The sequence below is a fragment of the Gadus chalcogrammus genome, chromosome 11 (assembly GCF_026213295.1).
Source record: "Gadus chalcogrammus isolate NIFS_2021 chromosome 11, NIFS_Gcha_1.0, whole genome shotgun sequence".
NCBI lineage: Eukaryota > Metazoa > Chordata > Actinopteri > Gadiformes > Gadidae > Gadus > Gadus chalcogrammus.
The window spans coordinates 4,870,351-4,889,331 of record NC_079422.1 but is presented as its reverse complement, the minus strand read 5'-3'; the positions used below and the strand labels follow the sequence as shown (position 1 = coordinate 4,889,331).

The following is an 18,981-nucleotide window of genomic DNA, read 5'->3' as shown; positions in this document are numbered from 1 at the left end:
TTCTCCCTCCACTCCAAACACCAGCCCCACTCCTGCTCACCGAGGTAGAAGAGGAGGACAGCCCAGACAGGTACAGACACGGCCCGCAGGTAGCGCTCCGTGCTAGGGCTCCACTTGAAGGCTACCGCCAACATGTAACCCCCCACCACCGTGCACACCTGGGGGGAGAGCGAGAGCGAGAAGAGAGAGGTGATAATAGAGTAATTTTAACACAATTTTGAAATTGTGTTAAAATGAAAGGATGTCTGAATGCTCTGCTGAATAAAAAGTTGTAGCCCCCTACCCTACATTCAAAAGAGCAGTTATAACACTTTAATACTGCTCTGTTACGCAAATACGCCCTTAGTTTTGAATTGGCTCAGTTTAATCAACGAGGTCTAACCCCAACACACAAAGACATCGTAATTGAATACAGCATCATACTCTATTTATAGGGACAGGCTCTGAGTACTCTATTGCCGTCTTTAAAGGGGCCGGCCTTCTAAGAATGTACAATGTATTTCATAATCTGTAAGTTTGACGGTGCTTGGGGCATCTCAAATCACGCGATAGACTACATTGTGAAATACTAAATCATGCATACTGACGTTGCTGGAAAACCGCTCAGTTATCTTATCATGCCAGAGAAGCTTGCAGCCTTGCATAATCAATGCTTGGAAAATGGTTTACATGTATAAAGCGTGGTCGCCTCAACCATCCTGTAGTGTACTGCCTCCTATGAATCCAATTAGTCCCCGTTGTTGTTACTGGGACGGGGGGCGTGCCCACCCCTGACTCTCCCGGACACTCACCCGGGCCCTGACTCTTCCCAACACTCACCCCTGACTCTCACCAACACTCACCCATACGGAGTGGAAGCAGTCCAGCGCGCTCCCGATTACTGTGCAAACGTGCCCGATGATCACCTCCATGCCGATGACTCTCCAGAACAGGTAGAAGAAGTAGATCAGCGGGGCCCCTGCCCCGATCACCAGCAGCACAGTGAGCCGCTCCAGTACCAGTTTCCCCAGAGCATCGATCCCACGGTTGACACACCACACGGGGACCAGCAGCGTCCCGACCACGATGGGCGTCCCAGTATCCTGGAGGCCGCTCAGCCACGACCGGCCCAGGCGGGCCAGGGAGTGCTTGAAGGGGTGGAGGAAGGTGCCGCACAGCACGGCCCACAGCAGCGGCCGGAGGAAGGCTTCCAGAATAAAGTAAACTAGGACAGTGGCTCCGCAACAGCTAGCCACGAAGATCATAGCCCCCGTGTTGTAGAAGGCCTGCTTGATGTTCTTGTCGAATTTAAGGGACGACGGCTGGGAGAGTAGTTGGCTCATCATGCCGACTGCTGGCTGGACGCTCTCGGAGAAGGAGGCGAAGTAAGGCCGGGTTTTCGGAGGACTCGCTGGGGGAGAGACAGCAGCTGTCTCCTGCCCCGTATCCTCCTCATCTGCCATCTTCTCCGGTTTCGCCCCGTCTCCCGGTCGCCCGCTCCCAGCAGCGGTCCGACAGGGAACAACTTGTGACGTACGACCGCCGGGGAAACATTCGCAAGGCGTGGTGGGTAATGTAGTTTATTGTTTAACATTGACCATTTGCAGAAAGTTTCAAACTGTGTGTATCTCGTTTTATAAACATTTTTATTAGGATTAAAGTTAGAGAAAACGCACTTGGCAGTAAAGACATTGACATAAAAACTTGAATTGATGTGGCTATCCTTTATTCATCATACCCATATCGAAGACCGTTGATGTCGCAGTACCAACAGGAAGCCTCTTCACAAAAGCGGTTGTTATACTTCTAATGAGGCATCTTCGGACCCAACAGCTGCCTACCTTTCACTACGACAACTAGTTTTTTTAGCAATGTTTTTTTTAGCATTTTGTGTTATTGCTTCAATAAACTGTTAGAATCTTGTATTCAAAAGTATACATGCACACAGACAACGTATAGTCTGCCCTGAAAGCAAGCACACACACACACACACACACACACACACACACACACACACACACACACACACACACACACACACACACACACACACACACACACACACACACACACACACACACTTCCATCATGAAAACAACAGAGAAAGAAATAGATAACCAATTTGCTAATTATTTAAATAAAAGGGAAACGTGTGTTCCTGTGCAGAATGATCTTATTTGAAACAAGAAGCTTACTGTAGAGAATGATGTTATGCTATGTCGTTATTGCTTCGCAACGTCAGGCTGGGATGTGTACACTTGTCTGTAAATGTTTATTTTAGACCAGGTCGAATAAAGATTGATAAAAGGTTATGCCCATCTCTCTCATGTACTTTGACGTGATCCTCCATTGCATGAAGTATTTCTCCCCCTAGTTCTCATGGACACATATGAAGCACTTATATTCCTCTTTGTAACACTTAAAATACAAACGTCTGATCTCTTTAAAACAATAAGACTACTATAGTAGCCTCTCTGCACATAGTGTGCTCTCAAAATATCACTATACTCTAGCCAAGATCCACAGAATACATAGTGATTACAGAAGGGACCTTGTTAACTCTAATGCTGTGTCAGCTGTGCGTATAAAGCATGTTCTCTTCTTAAGTTGTGGCACTGTGAATAATTGGCAAATAGTTGTATTGCTTTCCTCCTCACCCCTGCTGTTTTCTAATGTTCTTTTAACCTATTTTCAGCCTTCTCCTGTAGCTGGCTAGGGAGTGCCCATCAGAAGGTAGAAGGTGAGGGCTACGATGAGCAGGAGGCAGAAGGGGGAGTTGAAGGTCTGGTAAGCTGTGGAGGGCATGAAGAGGTCCTCGTACTTATAGATGCTGACCATGCGGTCGCTGACCGGAGGGGCGTCGATGTCATGCCTGGTGATGGAACCTGTGGTCAAGAGTAGGAGGATCTTTTTTTATTTTTATAAAATGATCTATATAAAAAAATTAAAAAGTTATAAAAATTAAATCTGGTTGTAGACAATACAGAGTTGTGTAAGATATAGAGGGGGAGGGGCCTTACAGGACACCGATGTTTTGTAAAATGTATCTCAAAAGACTGGCCAGTGTAAAAACTCACTTAACAAATACCCCTTCCGAAAGCTTTATACACTCACACAAGTTTCTCTTTAATACAATGTCTCCGTAACGAATCAGGAAACCAAGCACTTTTGTTTTCTGTCCCAGGCCACCAGAAGTTCTGCCAGCAGGACTTTTAGTTCTGAGATCAGGTGTGGTGGAGAAGTAGGAGAAGTTTTCTGTGCTCTGTTTTCAAACCCCTGATCCTTACCTGCTCCTAACAACTCACCATGTATCTCTAAAAAAGATGGATCCTATAAACAGACATATCCCAAATAAAGTTATAAATGTTACGCTAAAAATTAGGAAAATAAAGTCTGTTATTTTGGACAAGGCATCCTCATTGACTCATGGAGGGGTGGACGATCTAGGAGGATGGAGTGAGCATACCTTGTATGGCCGGCCCCCAGGCGAAGAGGTAGTACCAGGAGAGGTGCAGGTCCACCAGCGTCTCCTCCCGCGGGACGTACAGTGGGCGTTTGAAGCGGCAGGTCACCCGATTGCTCTCAAACACGCCCTCCTCGTCGCGCGCCGGGTTCCTCTTGATCTCCTTGGCCCACTGACCCACGTTGTAGAAGTGATGAATGCGCACACGCCCGTTGTCGTCATGAACACAGCCCATGACGTCATCTCCGCCCTGTATTTTTCAAATGATATGAGAAAAGGTCCCAGAAAGGAGAGTGAGTATAGGAAGTATTCTACTGCTCCAACACACCAGGTATAAGTGTTTCATGTCACGCGGAGTGCTGCGCGCAAGACCTTCAGCTAATTTTGGTAGGTGGTTTCTGTAAGCTGGTGGACCTCTTCTAACCTTCTGCAATATAAATCTGTATGGAAATGTCTTGCAAATGATTACAACAAGCTATTAATCTTAAATAACTAATTTTATGTTCAGATGCCTTAAACGTAATAATATGTGATTTATCATGTTGTATCAAATGTGATATAAGCAAATAAATTGTGGAATACCATTGGCGTTCGTTTTAAAACTATGCTATTGAAACAATTGCTGTATGTTAAAGGCCCAGAACCCTAGAACAGCATCTTCATCAGAGAGAGTCCCAGACGAGGGCTCTAGGTGCGCTGGGAACACACACACACCATCTTTTTATCGGAGGAGAAGCCCACAGCGACCCAGCCGTCGGTGTCCGCGCTCATCTCGTACTCCACGTCGGTGCCGATGCGCCGGTAGCTCAGGAAGTAGTCGCACGTCTCCGCATCGCAGCCAGGCTTCCCGTACCTGCAGGGAGGAAGAGATTTAAAGGTGGGATGGGTGACTTATATGGGTCAATATGGGTGATTTAAAGGGGTCAATATGGGGGACTTATATAGGTCAATATGGGTGACTTATATAGGTCAATATGGGTGACTTATAGGGGTCAATATGGGTGACTTATATAGGTCAATATGGGTGACTTATAAGGGTCAATATGGGTGACTTATATAGGTCAATATGGGTGACTTACAGGAGTTATTATGGGTGACACCATGGAAACCATAATGGTTGTTAAGGTTTAGGAAGTGTCAGTTAAAAAAATGTTTATCCTTGATCCTCCCTCATTCATCTCTTTTTATTTATATTTATATTCATTTATTTTATTATATTAAAAGAAGACAAAACAGGGATAGATATGCAATGCAAGTTAAATTATCTATTGCCCACCAATGTCAAGTCCTAGTGTGGGCTAGCCCACTGACCCTCTTGTTTAGAGGGATACTAACATGTAGCTCCCTACCCTGATGAAGCCCTTAATTGGTTAGAGGGATGGTAAGACGTAGCTTTCCACCTGATACATTCCTTGGTGAGAGGGATAGTAAGGTGTAGCCTCCTAACCTGATACAGCCCGTGGTTAGAGGGATAGTAAGGTGTAGCCTCCTAACCTGATACAGCCCGTGGTTAGAGGGATAGTAAGGTGTAGCCTCCTCACCTGATACAGCCCGTGGTTAGAGGGATAGTAAGGTGTAGCCTCCTAACCTGATACAGCCCGTGGTTAGAGGGATAGTAAGGTGTAGCCTCCTAACCTGATACAGCCCTTGGTGACTCCACAATCATGGACTTTGATCCTGGCAAAGGGGTCCACTGGCGGGGCAGTGGGGAAAGGATACCCTGCAATAAACACATAAAGACACAAGTTTCTTTAGTTAGTTGGAGGAACACGAACACACAACAGCATAATAATTTATTTTAATAATTTCACAAGCTTATTTTTAAAGATATAAAGGATACACAGGTAATTGTGCACAAATGGGGGGAAAAAGAGAAAGAGAGGGAGAGAGAGGGGGGAGAGAGAGGGGAGAGAGAGAGAGAAAGAGAGAGTGTGAGAGAGAGCGAGAGAAAGAGAGCGAGAGCGGGACAGAGAGAGAGAGAGAGAGAGAGAGAGAGAGAGAGAGAGAGAGAGAGAGAGAGAGAGAGGTATGAGATGGAAGACAACTGGTAAAGATAACACGGTAGAAGGAAATAACTATGAAAAAGTAAGTGAAGCTGAGTGTGGAATGATACGTGAGGTGCAGATCTCAAGGTCTAAAAGAGGTTGAAGAAGCAGTTGAAGAGTTGCAGCTTTAAATTACCCCTGGTGCCTATCTTTGCAGGCTAGAAGCATCAACTAAGGTTCAACCATCTGTCTATGATAATGCATCTCATCCTACCCTCTCCCTAACCCCCCTCCATCCTCTGTCCCTCTCTCTCCCTTCATCATTACACAGTGATGGATGGACCATGTCCTTTATTTGTTAACCCTCTTGGATGAGACTCACGGCAAGGTCTCTCTGCCCTTTTTTATCTATTCTTCTTGAACCTCTGTACTTTTTGTCCCCCACTCTGTCTCCCTCTGTCTGTCATTTTCTCTCTCCCACTATCTCTCTATAATGCTGTATCAAGTTGCTACTGTGGTATTAGAGAATTGTCCTATCCCCAACAACTGGAATGTGTCCTCCGGGTGACAGAAAGAGGAGTGTGTGTACAGAAAGAGGCTGGAGAAAAGCCAGTGACCAGTGGGGGAGCTGGCCTGGGTGCTGAAAGTGCCAATATATGTGACAGCATCAGTCCCTGCAGAACACGCAGCATTATTTTAGTTATATTTAGTGGCTATTAGTTAAATTAACAGTAACATCATGTGTCAGCAAAACCCAGCGACTATACGATTACTTTGGCTACTGACAGTCCTATGCATTCCCATGCAGTTCTTCTTCTAGTCTAGCTACAGTAAGATCATAGGATATTACCGTCGTCTGACAGATGCCTCGATTCGAGGAACTCAGAGGCGAAAGTCCCGTACGAGTCCTTGTGGTGCTCCTTGTGGCCCGGCTCTCCGTGGTCTCCGTGGCCGCCTCGAAGCGCTCCCTCGTCGGTCGGGCTCGGCGCGACTCCCCGCCACACGGTGTGGCTCACTAGCACCCATAACTGTACCAAATGCCGCATTGAAATCATTGCCAACAGCGGCAGTAGATTGTCTATGTTAAATGCGAAAAAAGCCTCATTGTTAAGGGAAGCCTGTTTCTTACTGTGTCTGCGTACACACCGATCGCATATTAAACGCTTGATGTTTTCCTTTGTCGCGGTTGATCCGCAGGATCCCCCCCCTGTGAGGTTCACGACGATGAGCTCGATGGGCAAATAGATTAGATTAGTAATCTTAGTTAGCCTATCTATTTCGGCAACACGCTTAATCCTCGTGGGAAACTGATCCCAGGGCATCAACAGCTCATCCGATCACATCTCAGTCCATTTTTTCGGGTTGTATGAATGATGATGAACGGTCTGGAGCGACCCCCTAGTCTTTGGATTCAGTCAATCAGGGTGCTGTCCAATAGGGAGACGAGACGTGGGCTTATAATGAGCGCTGTGATGTTGCCTTCTGCCTTATTTGATGGAAAATTCGCTCAAACAGCAAGTTCAAAATCTATGCGTAACCTATGTAATCTATTTTATTATTTCACATATTATTTTCAGTCATTTTTTGTGAATAGGTTAGAGAATGTCACGTTTTAGTCTAATTAAGCATTGACTAAATAACCTGATTATTGAAAACAAATAAATTGGTTTAAACAGGGCTACATATAGGCTATTGAGATGGATACAAACAATTGAGTCAAAAACAATAAATAATAATCCGCACAGTAGGCCGCAGTAGTCAGTGACATTCTTCACCTTAAAATAGGCCTACTAGCCACGAGATGCGATAGGCCTATTTAACTATTATTCTCCGAATGCGAAGTGAAAAATGACTATTCACGGAGCTTTAGGCGAATAATTGTTTTAGTAGGCCTATATAGCCTACTTCACGTGAACGCTAAAAAAATAAACAAGATAACACTTTTTGCCGGGATTTATAGCTATTTGTTTTTTTAGCGTGACGAGAGTTTGAGATCTCTATCATGGGATATTGCCCAATAACCCGAGATAGCGAACTAATCTACAACACGTGAACACTCCAAAAATAAACAAGATAGCCCTAACACTTTTTGTGTTAGGCCTATCTTTTCTTTTGTTTTTTATTAGCCGTTTTTATTAGCGTGAGAGACGACCGTCACGCAATATCCCGAGTTTGAGATCTCAATCATGGGTATTGTCCAATATACCAAGATATCGAACCAATGAAATTGCGCCTATAGGAGGTTCACGTGTAGCATATTGTGGCGAGCAGCACGGGAAAGATTAGACGGGAGCCCAAGTTTAGCAGTCGGCTGCAGTTCCGCACCCCATACACCGCACGATTACGAACTGTCTTTATTATCACATTGTAGTGCCGGAGGAAAAGGAGGACGTAGGCAACGTAATAAGAGCCGTTTTAATCCAAAAAAACAGAGCAGAACAATCACTCTTCTCAGTGCATGGCTAGAAGAACAAGTGCTACCTCATAAACGGTCCCCCTAGACCCCGTGACTCATAGCCAGTTCCCTCCCACTCGATCACTCACAGTAAGAGGGGAACACAAACACATAATGTAGTCACTACACCAGCCCCCCCAGTGTTCACCTCAATATTCAAAATCCTCGCGACGAGGAGGGCGTATGGCCCGGCCCCTACGACTGTAGGCAAAGTCAGGAGGTGCGGGAGGAGGCGTGACATCATCCATCACATCCCCTTGTTGGGCGAGGGTGGGAGGCAGCGATGACCGGATGGCCGCAAGCTGTGGGGGCTTGTAGGGGTTGGAGGGGGTTTGGGCCACGGCGTGGCAGGGGGGGTAGGACGGGGGGGCGGCCCCTGCGCGTTGGCAGAGCCAAGTCCGGGGGCAGTTCAAGGTCCAAGTGAGCCGGTTTGAGGCGATCAACGGACACACACTCAGGCTTACCCCCCATGTCAACCATGAAGTTCTTGGCTCCTGCCTCGATGACACGGAAGGGGAGGTGGTAGCGGAGCCCTGTGGCCATCGTGGCGGATGAAAACGTAACCCGCTGACTGCAGCTCCAGGGGCACCCGCGAGGCAGGGACGCCATGCCGCGTGGTCGGAACCGGGGAGAAGGTCCTGGCGCCGTCCAGCGGGGAGGCGCGCTGAGCGGAGGCGGACCAGGGCTCCGTCGACTTGGGGATGAAGTCACCAGGGACCCGCAGCGGCTGTCCGGACACCAGCTCGGCCGACGATGACCGGAGGTCCTCCTTGGGCACTGTCCTGAGCCCCAGCATGACCCACGGCAGTTTGTCGAGCAAGTTGCTGTCCGTGAGGCTGGCTCGAAGGGCGGCCTTCATGGAGCGATGAAAGCGCTCCACAAGTCCGTTAGCCGGCGGGTGGTAGGCGGTAGTACGATGAAGCTTGACCCCCAGATTCTCCGCCACCGCCGCCCACAGCTCTGAAGTAAACTGCGGGCCACGTCAGAGGAGAGGTCAGCAGGAGTGCCGTAGCGGGAGACCCACACCGCGATGAACGCCCGGGCCAGGTCGGGGGCTGTTGTTGAGGAGAGCGGGACAGCCTCCGGCCAGCGTGTCGTCCTGTCCACCATGGTAAAGAGGTAGGTGAAGCCGTGCGAGGGGGGCAGGGGTCCCACCAGGTTCACGTTGACATGGTTGAACCTCCGCTCGGGCACCGCGAACTGTTCCAGAGGGGCCTTGACATGGCGATGCACCTTGGCGCGTTGACAGGCATTGCAAGTGTCGACCCAGGCCCTCACATCCTTCTTGAGCCCGTGCCAGACGAACTTCTCTGACACCAGCCGTGAGGACGGTTTCCTACCTGGGTGAGATAGGCTGTGTACCGCCTCAAAGATGGGGCGTCTCCAGTTGGCGGGGACTACAGGCCTTGGCTGACCCGTGGAAACGTTGCACCGGAGCTTGGCCCCTGTATCACTGAAGAGCACCTCCTCCAGGCTTAGCCCCGTGTTCGACGACTTCAGAGCTTGGACGGAGGGGTCGGCGGCCTGATCCACAGCCATGCGGGATTAATCCAAGTTCAGCTGGACCGCACCGACCACCGCCCTGGAGAGACAATCCACGACCACGTTGGACTTCCCAGCCACGTGCTGAATGTCTGTGGTGAACTCAGAGATGTAGGAGAGTTGGCGCTGCTGGCGTTCGGACCAAGGCTCCGTGGTCTTGGACATGGCATGTGTGAGCGGCTTGTGGTCCACGTAGGCCATAAACTCGGAAGTAAAACGGAAGTGTCTGACCGTGAGCCACAGCCCGATGAGCTCTCTGTCGAAGGTTGTAACTCCCTCTAATAGCATTCGGTAGACACCAATGGTTTCCTTTGACGGGTTTTATTGTAGCCTTTTACTCCAACTCCACCGTGAAAACTATAGATGAATACATACACAGTACAACAGAAATCACGGCATTAGCTTTACATAAAATCATAAATTACACGGCACACAAAAAGCCAAACAAGCAAAACAAAATACAGGGAAACAACAAGAAACATACCTCGTTGGCTGCATGCTATTTACAGGGACTTTGAAACTAGATTATTTTCGGCGATGCGTATCATAAGCTGTTCACCTTCTCTCATGCCGCATCTCAAACTGACACAAACTGACAAAACATCAGCCTAAATACACACACACACACAAGTGACGTCATTCAACAAACTATTTAAATACAATTTTAAACCTGAATAACGAACACAATTATTGAATTACTAATATAAACAAAAATGAATTCCCTTATGTCTTATAATATGAAAGTAATAATTAAATTACAGAAACCTTTTAATGATGACAGTTACACTCCCACCAAATCACACAAACCAGTAATGTGGGATTTCTCTAAACTAAATATTTTTGTCAAACTTTAATATACAAATGAAATAGTTCTGGTTTTAAAATTAACAGCATGTCAACCCTTCCTCATGAAATGTCAAGCAAACATTAACACTCTAGTCTGCCTCAAGCAGAGTAACAACCTTATGTATTGGTCTCTCAAGAAACACAGTTTTAACTGTGGGTTTCCCCTTTTTGTCAAATGTGGTGTTGCTAACCAACAATCTTAGCTTTCTGACTTTACTGTCTAACCCTGGATAGACTTCTGTGACACGGGCTAACTTCCACTCATTGCGTGGTGCCAGATCATCTTGTAGAAGGACAATGTCGTTGACCTTTGAGTCTCTTCTCTTCTTTTGCCATTTTTGTCTTGGTTGCAAGCTCAATAGGTATTCTTTCTTCCAACGAACCCAAAACTCATTGGCCAAATACTGGACTCGACGCCACCTCTTCTGAAGATAAAGATCTTCTTTGATAAATTGTCCGGGTGGGGGTAGAATAACAGTTGGCTTCATGGTAAGGATATGGTTTGGGGTTAAAGGTTCGGGTCCGGATGGGTCATTCAAATGTTCAGTAGTAAGAGGTCTGCTGTTAATGATGGCCATAACCTCATACAGGAAGGTCCTTAGGGAGGCGCTATCAAGCCTTTTTGACGACTGGTCGAGAATAACTGTCAGAACACTTCTTACACTTCTTATTTGCCTCTCCCAGGCGCCACCCATATGACTTGCTGCTGGGGGATTCATAAGAAATTCACACCCTAGATCCTTGACCTTTTCTGTGTCCATTCCTTTCACGAGTCCTGCAAACTCTCTTCTTGCACCGACAAAATTGGTTCCTTGGTCACATCTTAGCTGGCGAACATTCCCTCTGATGGCAATGAATGCTCTTAGCTCATTAATGAATGCGTCAGTCGTCATGTCATCAATGACCTCTATGTGTATAGCTCTTGAACATAGACAGGTGAGTAAAAGACCATACCTTTTGAGCTCTTTACGTCCTTCCTTAACATAGATCGATCCAAAACAGTCTATGCCGGAGTAAGTGAAAGGTAGTGCTGCCTCCATCCTATCCTGTGGTAAGTCACCCATTTTCTGTTCTTCAGTACGCCTTCTGTACTTTCTGCACTTAACACATCTGAATAGGTGTGATGAGACTGTACTGGAACATCCAATGATCCACCATCCATTAGCTCGCAGTTCGTTTATCGTCATTCCACGTCCTTGATGATAAACCTTCTCATGAAAGTGCTTGATGAGTAAAGCTGATATGTGACCTTTACTAGGGAGTATAGCCGGATGCTTCACGTGTGGATGTAACGTGGCTTGACTGAGACGTCCTCCCACCCTTAGAATACCTTCTGCATCCAAGAATGGACTCAACTTGTACAGCTTACTGTCTTTGGACATGAGAACTTCTCCCTTTGCTTCCAAGCGCTTTATCTCATCTGAGAATGCTTGTTCTTGAACTAGTTTGACGATTGTTTGTTCTGCTTCTTCCCTTTCTTCTAGGCTTGTGCTTTCGTTCGTTCTTTGCTTCAGACCTTTGTGTTCCTTGACTTTCCGCTTCAATCTGGCAACTGCTCTTACTGCTCTTTTCCAATCAGAGAACTTCTGTAGGCGATCCAATAATGATCTGTCTTCTTTTGTCTGAGTGTTACACACTAGAGCCTTGCGAAGTTCAGGATCGTCTTCCTTTATCTCTTCTACCTTGCATTCTCTGTTAGGAAGTTTGAGTTGCCAAAGAAACTTTGGTCCGGTGAACCAGTTTGAAGTCTTCAGCTGCTCAGCTGTCAAACCTCGAGAGGCATGATCGGCCGGGTTGTCTTCAGAAGCTACATAAGCCCATTGTTCAGGTTTTGTGCTTGCCTTAATCCTCTGTATGCGATTCGCTACAAACACTTGGAACCTTTTTGCATCATTACTGATGTAGCCCAGGACAATTGTGGAATCGGTCCAAAAGAACTCTTGCAGATCTTGGATTTCAAGTTCATTTCGAAGCATGTCGCTGGTTCGAACTGAAACAACTGCTGCTGTGAGTTCTAGTCGTGGTTTAGTTGTGACGCTGGTAGGCGTAACTCTCGCCTTTCCCATTACCAGACAGCAATGGACGTCGTCGGATTCGCTAATGGCTCTCAGGTAGGTGCATACACCGTATCCGGAGAAACTCGCATCGGCAAAATGGTGAAGCTCATACCTTTTGACATTGCCGAAACTTGAAGGTAAGAAGCATCTTTTGATTTGCATTTCAGCTAAATGAGGTAAGTTTCTGATCCACGATTCCCACTGAGGTCTTAATTTTTCAGGAATTTCATCATCCCAGCTTATCTTCTCTCTGCACATCTGCTGGAGAACTTGTTTCCCCAAGAGGACAAAAGGTGCGATGAATCCCAAGGGATCGTAAACAGAAGCTACCATAGAAAGCACACCCCTTCTTGTGAGTGGCTTAGGTTTTATGTCCACTCTGAATTTAAAAGAATCGGAGGTGATACACCACTCCACGCCAAGAGCTCTTTCCATATGAGGTAGACTCAAGGCCATGTCTTGATCTTTGACTGTGGTGCATTCCTCTTCTGGGATGGTTGACAACACATTCTCACTGTTGGAAACAAATTTGTGGAGTCTCAACTTGCCTGTGTGGCAAAGTTCTCTTGATTCTTTCACAAGTTGAATGGCTTCCTTTTCAGTTTGAACGCTCATCAGACCATCGTTGACATAGAAATTTCTTTGAATGAAGCGTACGGCCTCTTCACTGAATTGCCCTTTCCCTTGTGCTGCCAGATGTTTCAAGCCAAAGTTGGCGCAACCAGGAGACGATGCCGCTCCAAACAAGTGTACTTTCATCCTGTAAACTGATGGTATATTTTCAAGGTTGCCATTCTCCCACCATAGGAATCTTAAATAATCTTGGTCTTCCTTCTTCACATGAAACTGGTGGAACATCCTTTCGATGTCGCACATGACGGCAATCGAACCCTTCCGGAAGCGGCACAGGACACCTACCAGGGTGTTGGTCAATTCAGGCCCGGTAAGAAGGTGGTCGTTCAGAGAGGTGTCTTGAAACTTAGCAGAGCAGTCAAATACTACACGTATTTTTCCAGGTTTATGCGGATGATAGACCCCATGATGTGGGATATACCAGGCCTGATCACTGTCTATTTCTTCCAAAGGTACCTTCTCTGCATCACCATGTGAAATGACATCATCCATGAAGTTAACATAGTCTTTGCAGTACTTAGGATCTTTCTTCAGTCTCCTCTCAAGACAATTAAGTCTGTGGACTGCACATGACTTGTTGTTTAGCAACTTTGGACGTTCTACCTTGAAAGGCAATGGCATCTCATAATGACCAGTGTCAGTGTCATCTGTGTGATGGTTTTGCTCAACTTCGACAGAAATTTGAGATCTTCTTGGGAGACAGGATCATCTTCTTGTGTTCTCTCTGAGAAATCTGTTTCTAAGACTTTGATGATGTCTGAAGGAGAAATTTCCTTGACTTTGGTACGGCTCACATAATGCACTTCAGTTCGGAGGTTGACGGAGGGCTCCAAAGTTGGTGTTACTTCTCTCACTATTATGTGATGGCTCACTCCAATGTTGTCACCGTAGTCCACATAGAGATTCCCGTGGCCAATAATGCTCCATCCAAGGTCTGTACGCTGTGCGTAAGGATGGTTATCCTTGCCAGGAACAACTTCCCTTGGAAGTAAGGCTTGTGAGCAGTTGTATCCAATGAGCAAACCTACTTCACAGTCTTGCAGAGGTGCAATCTCTCCTTGAAGGTGCTCTAAATGGGACCAGGACTTGGCGGTTTCATCAGTTGGTATGTGAGTTCTGTTGGCTGGAATAAATTCCCGGGTGTAGACTGGTGGTAGGGCAATCTTCTTACCAGAGAAAAACCCTCGAACTTGGAGGTTGTTCACTTTTTGAGAGCTTACTACTGTTGTTTTTGAGCTCATTGTAGAAAGCTTCAGATTGACTTGTTCTTTGGTTACTTCCAAGGCTTCCACTACTTCACTCAAGGCGAAGGTTGTGTCGCTTTGCGAATCCAACAGAGCATATACAAGGATTTCTCGTGCTGGTTGAGTTGTTGCTGAAAGCCAAACAGGAATTATTGCCGCTGTTTGCATGTTCGGTTCATGAAATAGCACTCTGTTGGCAGTAGCAGCTGTGAATACCCCTTGGTGTTGTGTTGATTGAGTAAATTCATTATTCCTCTCTTGACTTGGTCTGGGCTTTTCTTTACTTGTATTTCTTTCAGTGCGTGGTTGTGTTTGTTGCTCTTTAGATCGCTCCTCATGCAGACAGGTTGGATGTCGGTTGGAGCACACGTCGCAAACACTCCTACTGTAGCAGCTCTTTGAGTGGTGACCTAACTTCAGACAACCAAAGCACAGTTTTTCAGCTTGAATAAATGTGATTCGATCTGAAATTGGTTTATCCCTGAAGTTCCTGCATTTGTGCAAAGTATGTCCGTTCTTCTTACAGAAAAGACACATCATGATGACAAACCCTTCATTGGAACTTGTGGTCAGTGTCTTTGCTCCGACACTGTGTTGTCTTTGGGACTTTTCAGGCTCAGCTTGTTTCAGTGACTGCAGTGAAGTAACAGGGTTACAGGCGATTTTTACTTCCCTTGTCAGAAATTTTACGAACTGGCTGAATGAAGGGAATTGGTTTCTATCCTCTTCTTCATCAACAACCTTCCGGTTCCATCCTGCTATTAACCAATCCGGTAACTTTGACAGAATTCTCCTGTTTTCATTACAGTCATTCAATATTTCCAGTGCTTTTATATGGACCATGGCAGCCTCGCAACTGCGTAGAAAATCTACAAACTCTCTGAGTTCAAAGTTGTCTTTAGATCCTATCTCGAGCCATGCTTGTAGATTGTCTCTGTAAGCCATTGCAACTGTGAATGGGTTTCCATATCGCTCTTCCAGAATCTTCCATGCACTAGCGTAGGCCGACTCAGTTCCAAGTAGGAAAAAGCCATCGATTGCTTTCTTAGCTAGTCCACTTACATACTGACGGAGGTAGTATATTTTCTCCTTATCTTCAATGTTCTTGTGGCCAATAAGTGTTTGAAATGAAAGTTTCCAGTCGTTGTACTTCAGTGGATCTCCGCTGAATATTGAAGGTTCAGGGATGGGAACTCTGTTAGCGATCAGAGCATCTGCTAGCACCTTGACAAGCTCTGCTGTACTTTCATTTGAGCCGGTACTCGTACTTTGTATGGGAGACTTTTGCATGGACAGACGATTTGAAGGTGGAATAACTGGGTTGTCTGCTACCAGTTGCTGTCCCAATGTGTCCATTTGCTCTTCTTCTGCGGCCCTTGGTTGATCATACACCTGCATTCTGGCTCTTGCTGCATTGAGATTCTTGACTGCCTCCAACTTCTGCACTTTTCTCCTCTTTTCTTCCAGAGCTCTTAGAAGAGCTCCATGCTCCTCTTCTAGCTGAGCTTTGATTTTTACTTCCTCTGCCTCTCGCTCTAAGCTGCGCTTAACAATTGCTGCCTGTTCATCAGATATCTTCCTTTTAACTTCTGCTTCTAGACGCTGTATTTCCTGCTGTTCCTTTTCTTGTTGTTCTAACACTTTCAGAACAGCTTCGCTTGCGGCAGCCTCTGCGGCAGCTTCTTGGCGTTTTATAGAGGACCTGGAGGAGTTGATTGAGGGAACTTTTAACTCGGTGGTGAAAGAACCTGACTTAGAGGAGCTTGTGCCAAAGAGAGAGCCTGCTCCTGGCCATTTGACTTCTTCTGCTTCTTTGGCTTCTCCATCGAGTCGGCTTGAGGCTTTGCTTACAATAAAGTTGGAGATCTCTACACACAGATCCACTTTTCTGCGCGTGTCTTGATCCGGAGTTGAGACATTGCGCAGCTCATCATAAATTAGCTGGACATCTGCTGAAAAACCTGCGATATCACCAATGATATCCTTGAGCAACTCTTCAGATAAACGGTCCTTTAATTGTGACAATGACTTCTTGACTAATTTTGCTTGTGTTTTCCATTTATCATAAGTGTAGTTAAATTTTTGTTGAAGCCCTTTACATTTTTCTTCTTGCATTTCTTTGCCTTTTTCTGTGAGAGATCTGATTCTTGAACTTTGTCTTAGCTTTGGCGCTTCATCATGCTGGGCTTCAGGAAGGCCTACTTCAGGTTTATCTTGGGAGTCTAAGCTATGAACTGTTGACTCACTTGGCTCTGTCATTGGTTAAATCACTTATTTAAGTTGACTCACTTGGCTCTGTCATTGTTTAAATCACTTATTTAAGTTGACTCACTTTTGAAAATAAAGCGTGAATGTAAACATCCCTTTAGTTGTGTATATCTTGCAATAAATCAAATAACTTTGGAGGTCACCCTTAAATGCAAACAATATGTAAACCTCTATAAATTGCCCAAAGCATCAAATGCAGAATAAAACTTTGATGTAGCTACAACACACTCTAAGTTGAAACACAAAAGTTCAATGAGAACTGTAGTTGCCCTTTAACTTTGGCACTTAAATGCTTCCATACAGCATAAGAAAAAACATTCACTTAACACAGCTCTTATTCACAGTAAATAATAACCAAATCCTATACAAAAGCCTTAATTTTCTTAGATCACTCTTAACTTAGAGATGTCCGTTGATCGCGGCTCCGGGTGCCTTAACGGTCACTCATCTGTCAGTTAGAGATGTCCGTTGATCGCGGCTCCGTGTGCCTTAACGGTCGCTCATCTGTCAGTTAGAGATGTCCGTTGATCGCGGCTCCGTGTGCCTTAACGGTCATCTGTCAGTTGGAGATGTCCGTTGATCGCGGCTCCGTGTGCCGGTCCAGCCAAACCTTAACAGGCCGATCCTTTTCTTGCGCTCCTTCATTGAACTGCCACTCGCGTCGATGAACAGTCCGAGTTTTCACTGTAACTCCCTCTAATAGCATTCGGTAGACACCAATGGTTTCCTTTGACGGGTTTTATTGTAGCCTTTTACTCCAACTCCACCGTGAAAACTATAGATGAATACGTACACAGTACAACAGAAATCACGGCATTAGCTTTACATAAAATCATAAATTACACGGCACACAAAAAGCCAAACAAGCAAAACAAAATACAGGGAAACAACAAGAAACATACCTCGTTGGCTGCATGCTATTTACAGGGACTTTGAAACTAGATTATTTTCGGCGATGCGTATCACAAGCTGTTCACCTTCTCTCATGCCGCATCTCAAACTGACACAAACTGACAAAACATCAGCCTAAATACACACACACACACAAGTGACGTCATTCAACAAACTATTTAAATACAATTTTAAACCTGAATAACGAACACAATTATTGAATTACTAATATAAACAAAAATGAATTTCCTTATGTCTTATAATATGAAAGTAATAATAAAATTACAGAAACCTTTTAATGATGACAGTTACAAAGGTGCTGTACTTGCACTCTCTGGGAGACAGCTGGCGGCTGAAGAATGTGAGTGGCTGCCAAGCACCCCGAACCCACTGCTCGTACACTGCCCCCCACGGCAAAATCTGATGCCGCCTTGGTGTCCTGGAAAGCCTTGACACGTTCCGCCGTCCAGTCGATCGGTTGCCTCAGAGCCTTGCCCTTCTGGGCCTCGTACAGCGGTTGCAGGATGTGAGCTATGTGGTGGAGGAAGCGATAGTAGAAAGTCACCATCCCGATGAACCCCTTGAGCTTGCTGACTGTGCAGGGGCGTGGGAAGGCTGCAACAGCTTCAACCCTCGAGGGTAGGGGGGTCACGCCCTCCACAGAGACCTGATGCTCGAGAAAGTCAAGGGTATCCCGTCCGAACTCACACTTCGCCGGATTGACAATCAGCCCATGTTGGCTGAGCCACGTGAAGAGGGTCCGGAGGTGGGACAGGTGCTCCTCCTCCGTGGTGCTCGCGACGAGGATGTCATCCAAGTAGATTAAGAGGAAGGGCAGGCCCTGGAGCACCGAGTGCATGAGGCGTTGGAAGGTCTGCGCCGTGTTCCTCAGGCCGAAGGGCATCCGCAGAAACTCGAAGAGACCGAAGGGGGTGGTGACGGCTGTCTTATGGACGTCCTCTGGGTGCACCGGCACCTGATGGTACCCCCGTACCAGGTCCACCCTGGAGAAGAAGCGTTTGCCCGCCAGGTGCGGCAAAAAATGCTGGATATGCGGGACCAGGTAGCGGTCAGGCTTGGACGCGTCGTTGAGGCGGCGGTAGACCCCAAATGGGTGCCACCCACCGTCTGGCTTAGGGACAATGTGCAGGGGAGACGCCCAGGGGCTGTTCGAGGGTCAAACGATGCCCACCTGTTCCATGTGCGCGAACTCCGCCCTGGCGACAGCTTCTCTGGGTTGAGGCGCCTGGCCCAGGTGTGGAGGGGAGGCCCATTGGTCTCGATGTGGTGCTCCACTCCGTGCTTCACCGTGGGAGCGGAGAAGGTGGGCTTAGTAAGGTCAGGGAATTTGGCGAGCAGCCGAAGGTACTGGTCGCTTTTGGCGAGCTTGTTCAGAGGCGTCAACATGACCAGGCGGAGGCGGAGTTCTTTCGTCAGGACCAGAGGTGGAAAGCCATGGAGTATCAGTTCCAGCAGCTTCAGAGGATGGCGAGAGAGCCGGCGACGACGCAGGCAACAGGGCAGTCACTTGCTGATCTGCAGCACGTGCACCCGCCCAGCTCCTGCCCTTCTACAGCCTCGGATCCACTCTCCAACATGCCCTTTCTGGATTTACCGA

At 46.7% G+C, this 18,981-nt stretch overlaps 2 protein-coding genes across 2 annotated transcripts in view; both read right to left on the bottom strand.

Moving 5' to 3' along the window:
* Positions 1-1,533, bottom strand: part of tmem245 (transmembrane protein 245) — a 12,854-nt gene extending 11,321 nt beyond the window's left edge. Inside the window, exons 1-2 of the mRNA XM_056601875.1 lie at positions 843-1,533; positions 41-158 (exon numbers count right to left, since the gene is read on the bottom strand). Of these exons, the coding sequence (XP_056457850.1) occupies positions 41-158; positions 843-1,442 (718 nt within the window). The 5' untranslated portion in view covers positions 1,443-1,533. The remainder of the gene's footprint in view (positions 1-40; positions 159-842) is intronic.
* Positions 1,534-1,598: 65 nt separating this feature from the next.
* LOC130391648 (DOMON domain-containing protein FRRS1L) lies at positions 1,599-8,014 on the bottom strand. The gene is made up of 5 exons (XM_056601876.1): positions 6,278-8,014; positions 5,078-5,162; positions 4,157-4,295; positions 3,446-3,692; positions 1,599-2,864 (listed from the first exon to the last, which is right to left on the bottom strand). The coding sequence occupies exons 1-5, from the start codon at positions 6,747-6,749 to the stop codon at positions 2,692-2,694; spliced, it is 1,116 nt and encodes a 371-aa protein (XP_056457851.1). The 5' UTR covers positions 6,750-8,014; the 3' UTR covers positions 1,599-2,691.
* Between the last annotated feature and the right edge of the window lie 10,967 nt (positions 8,015-18,981).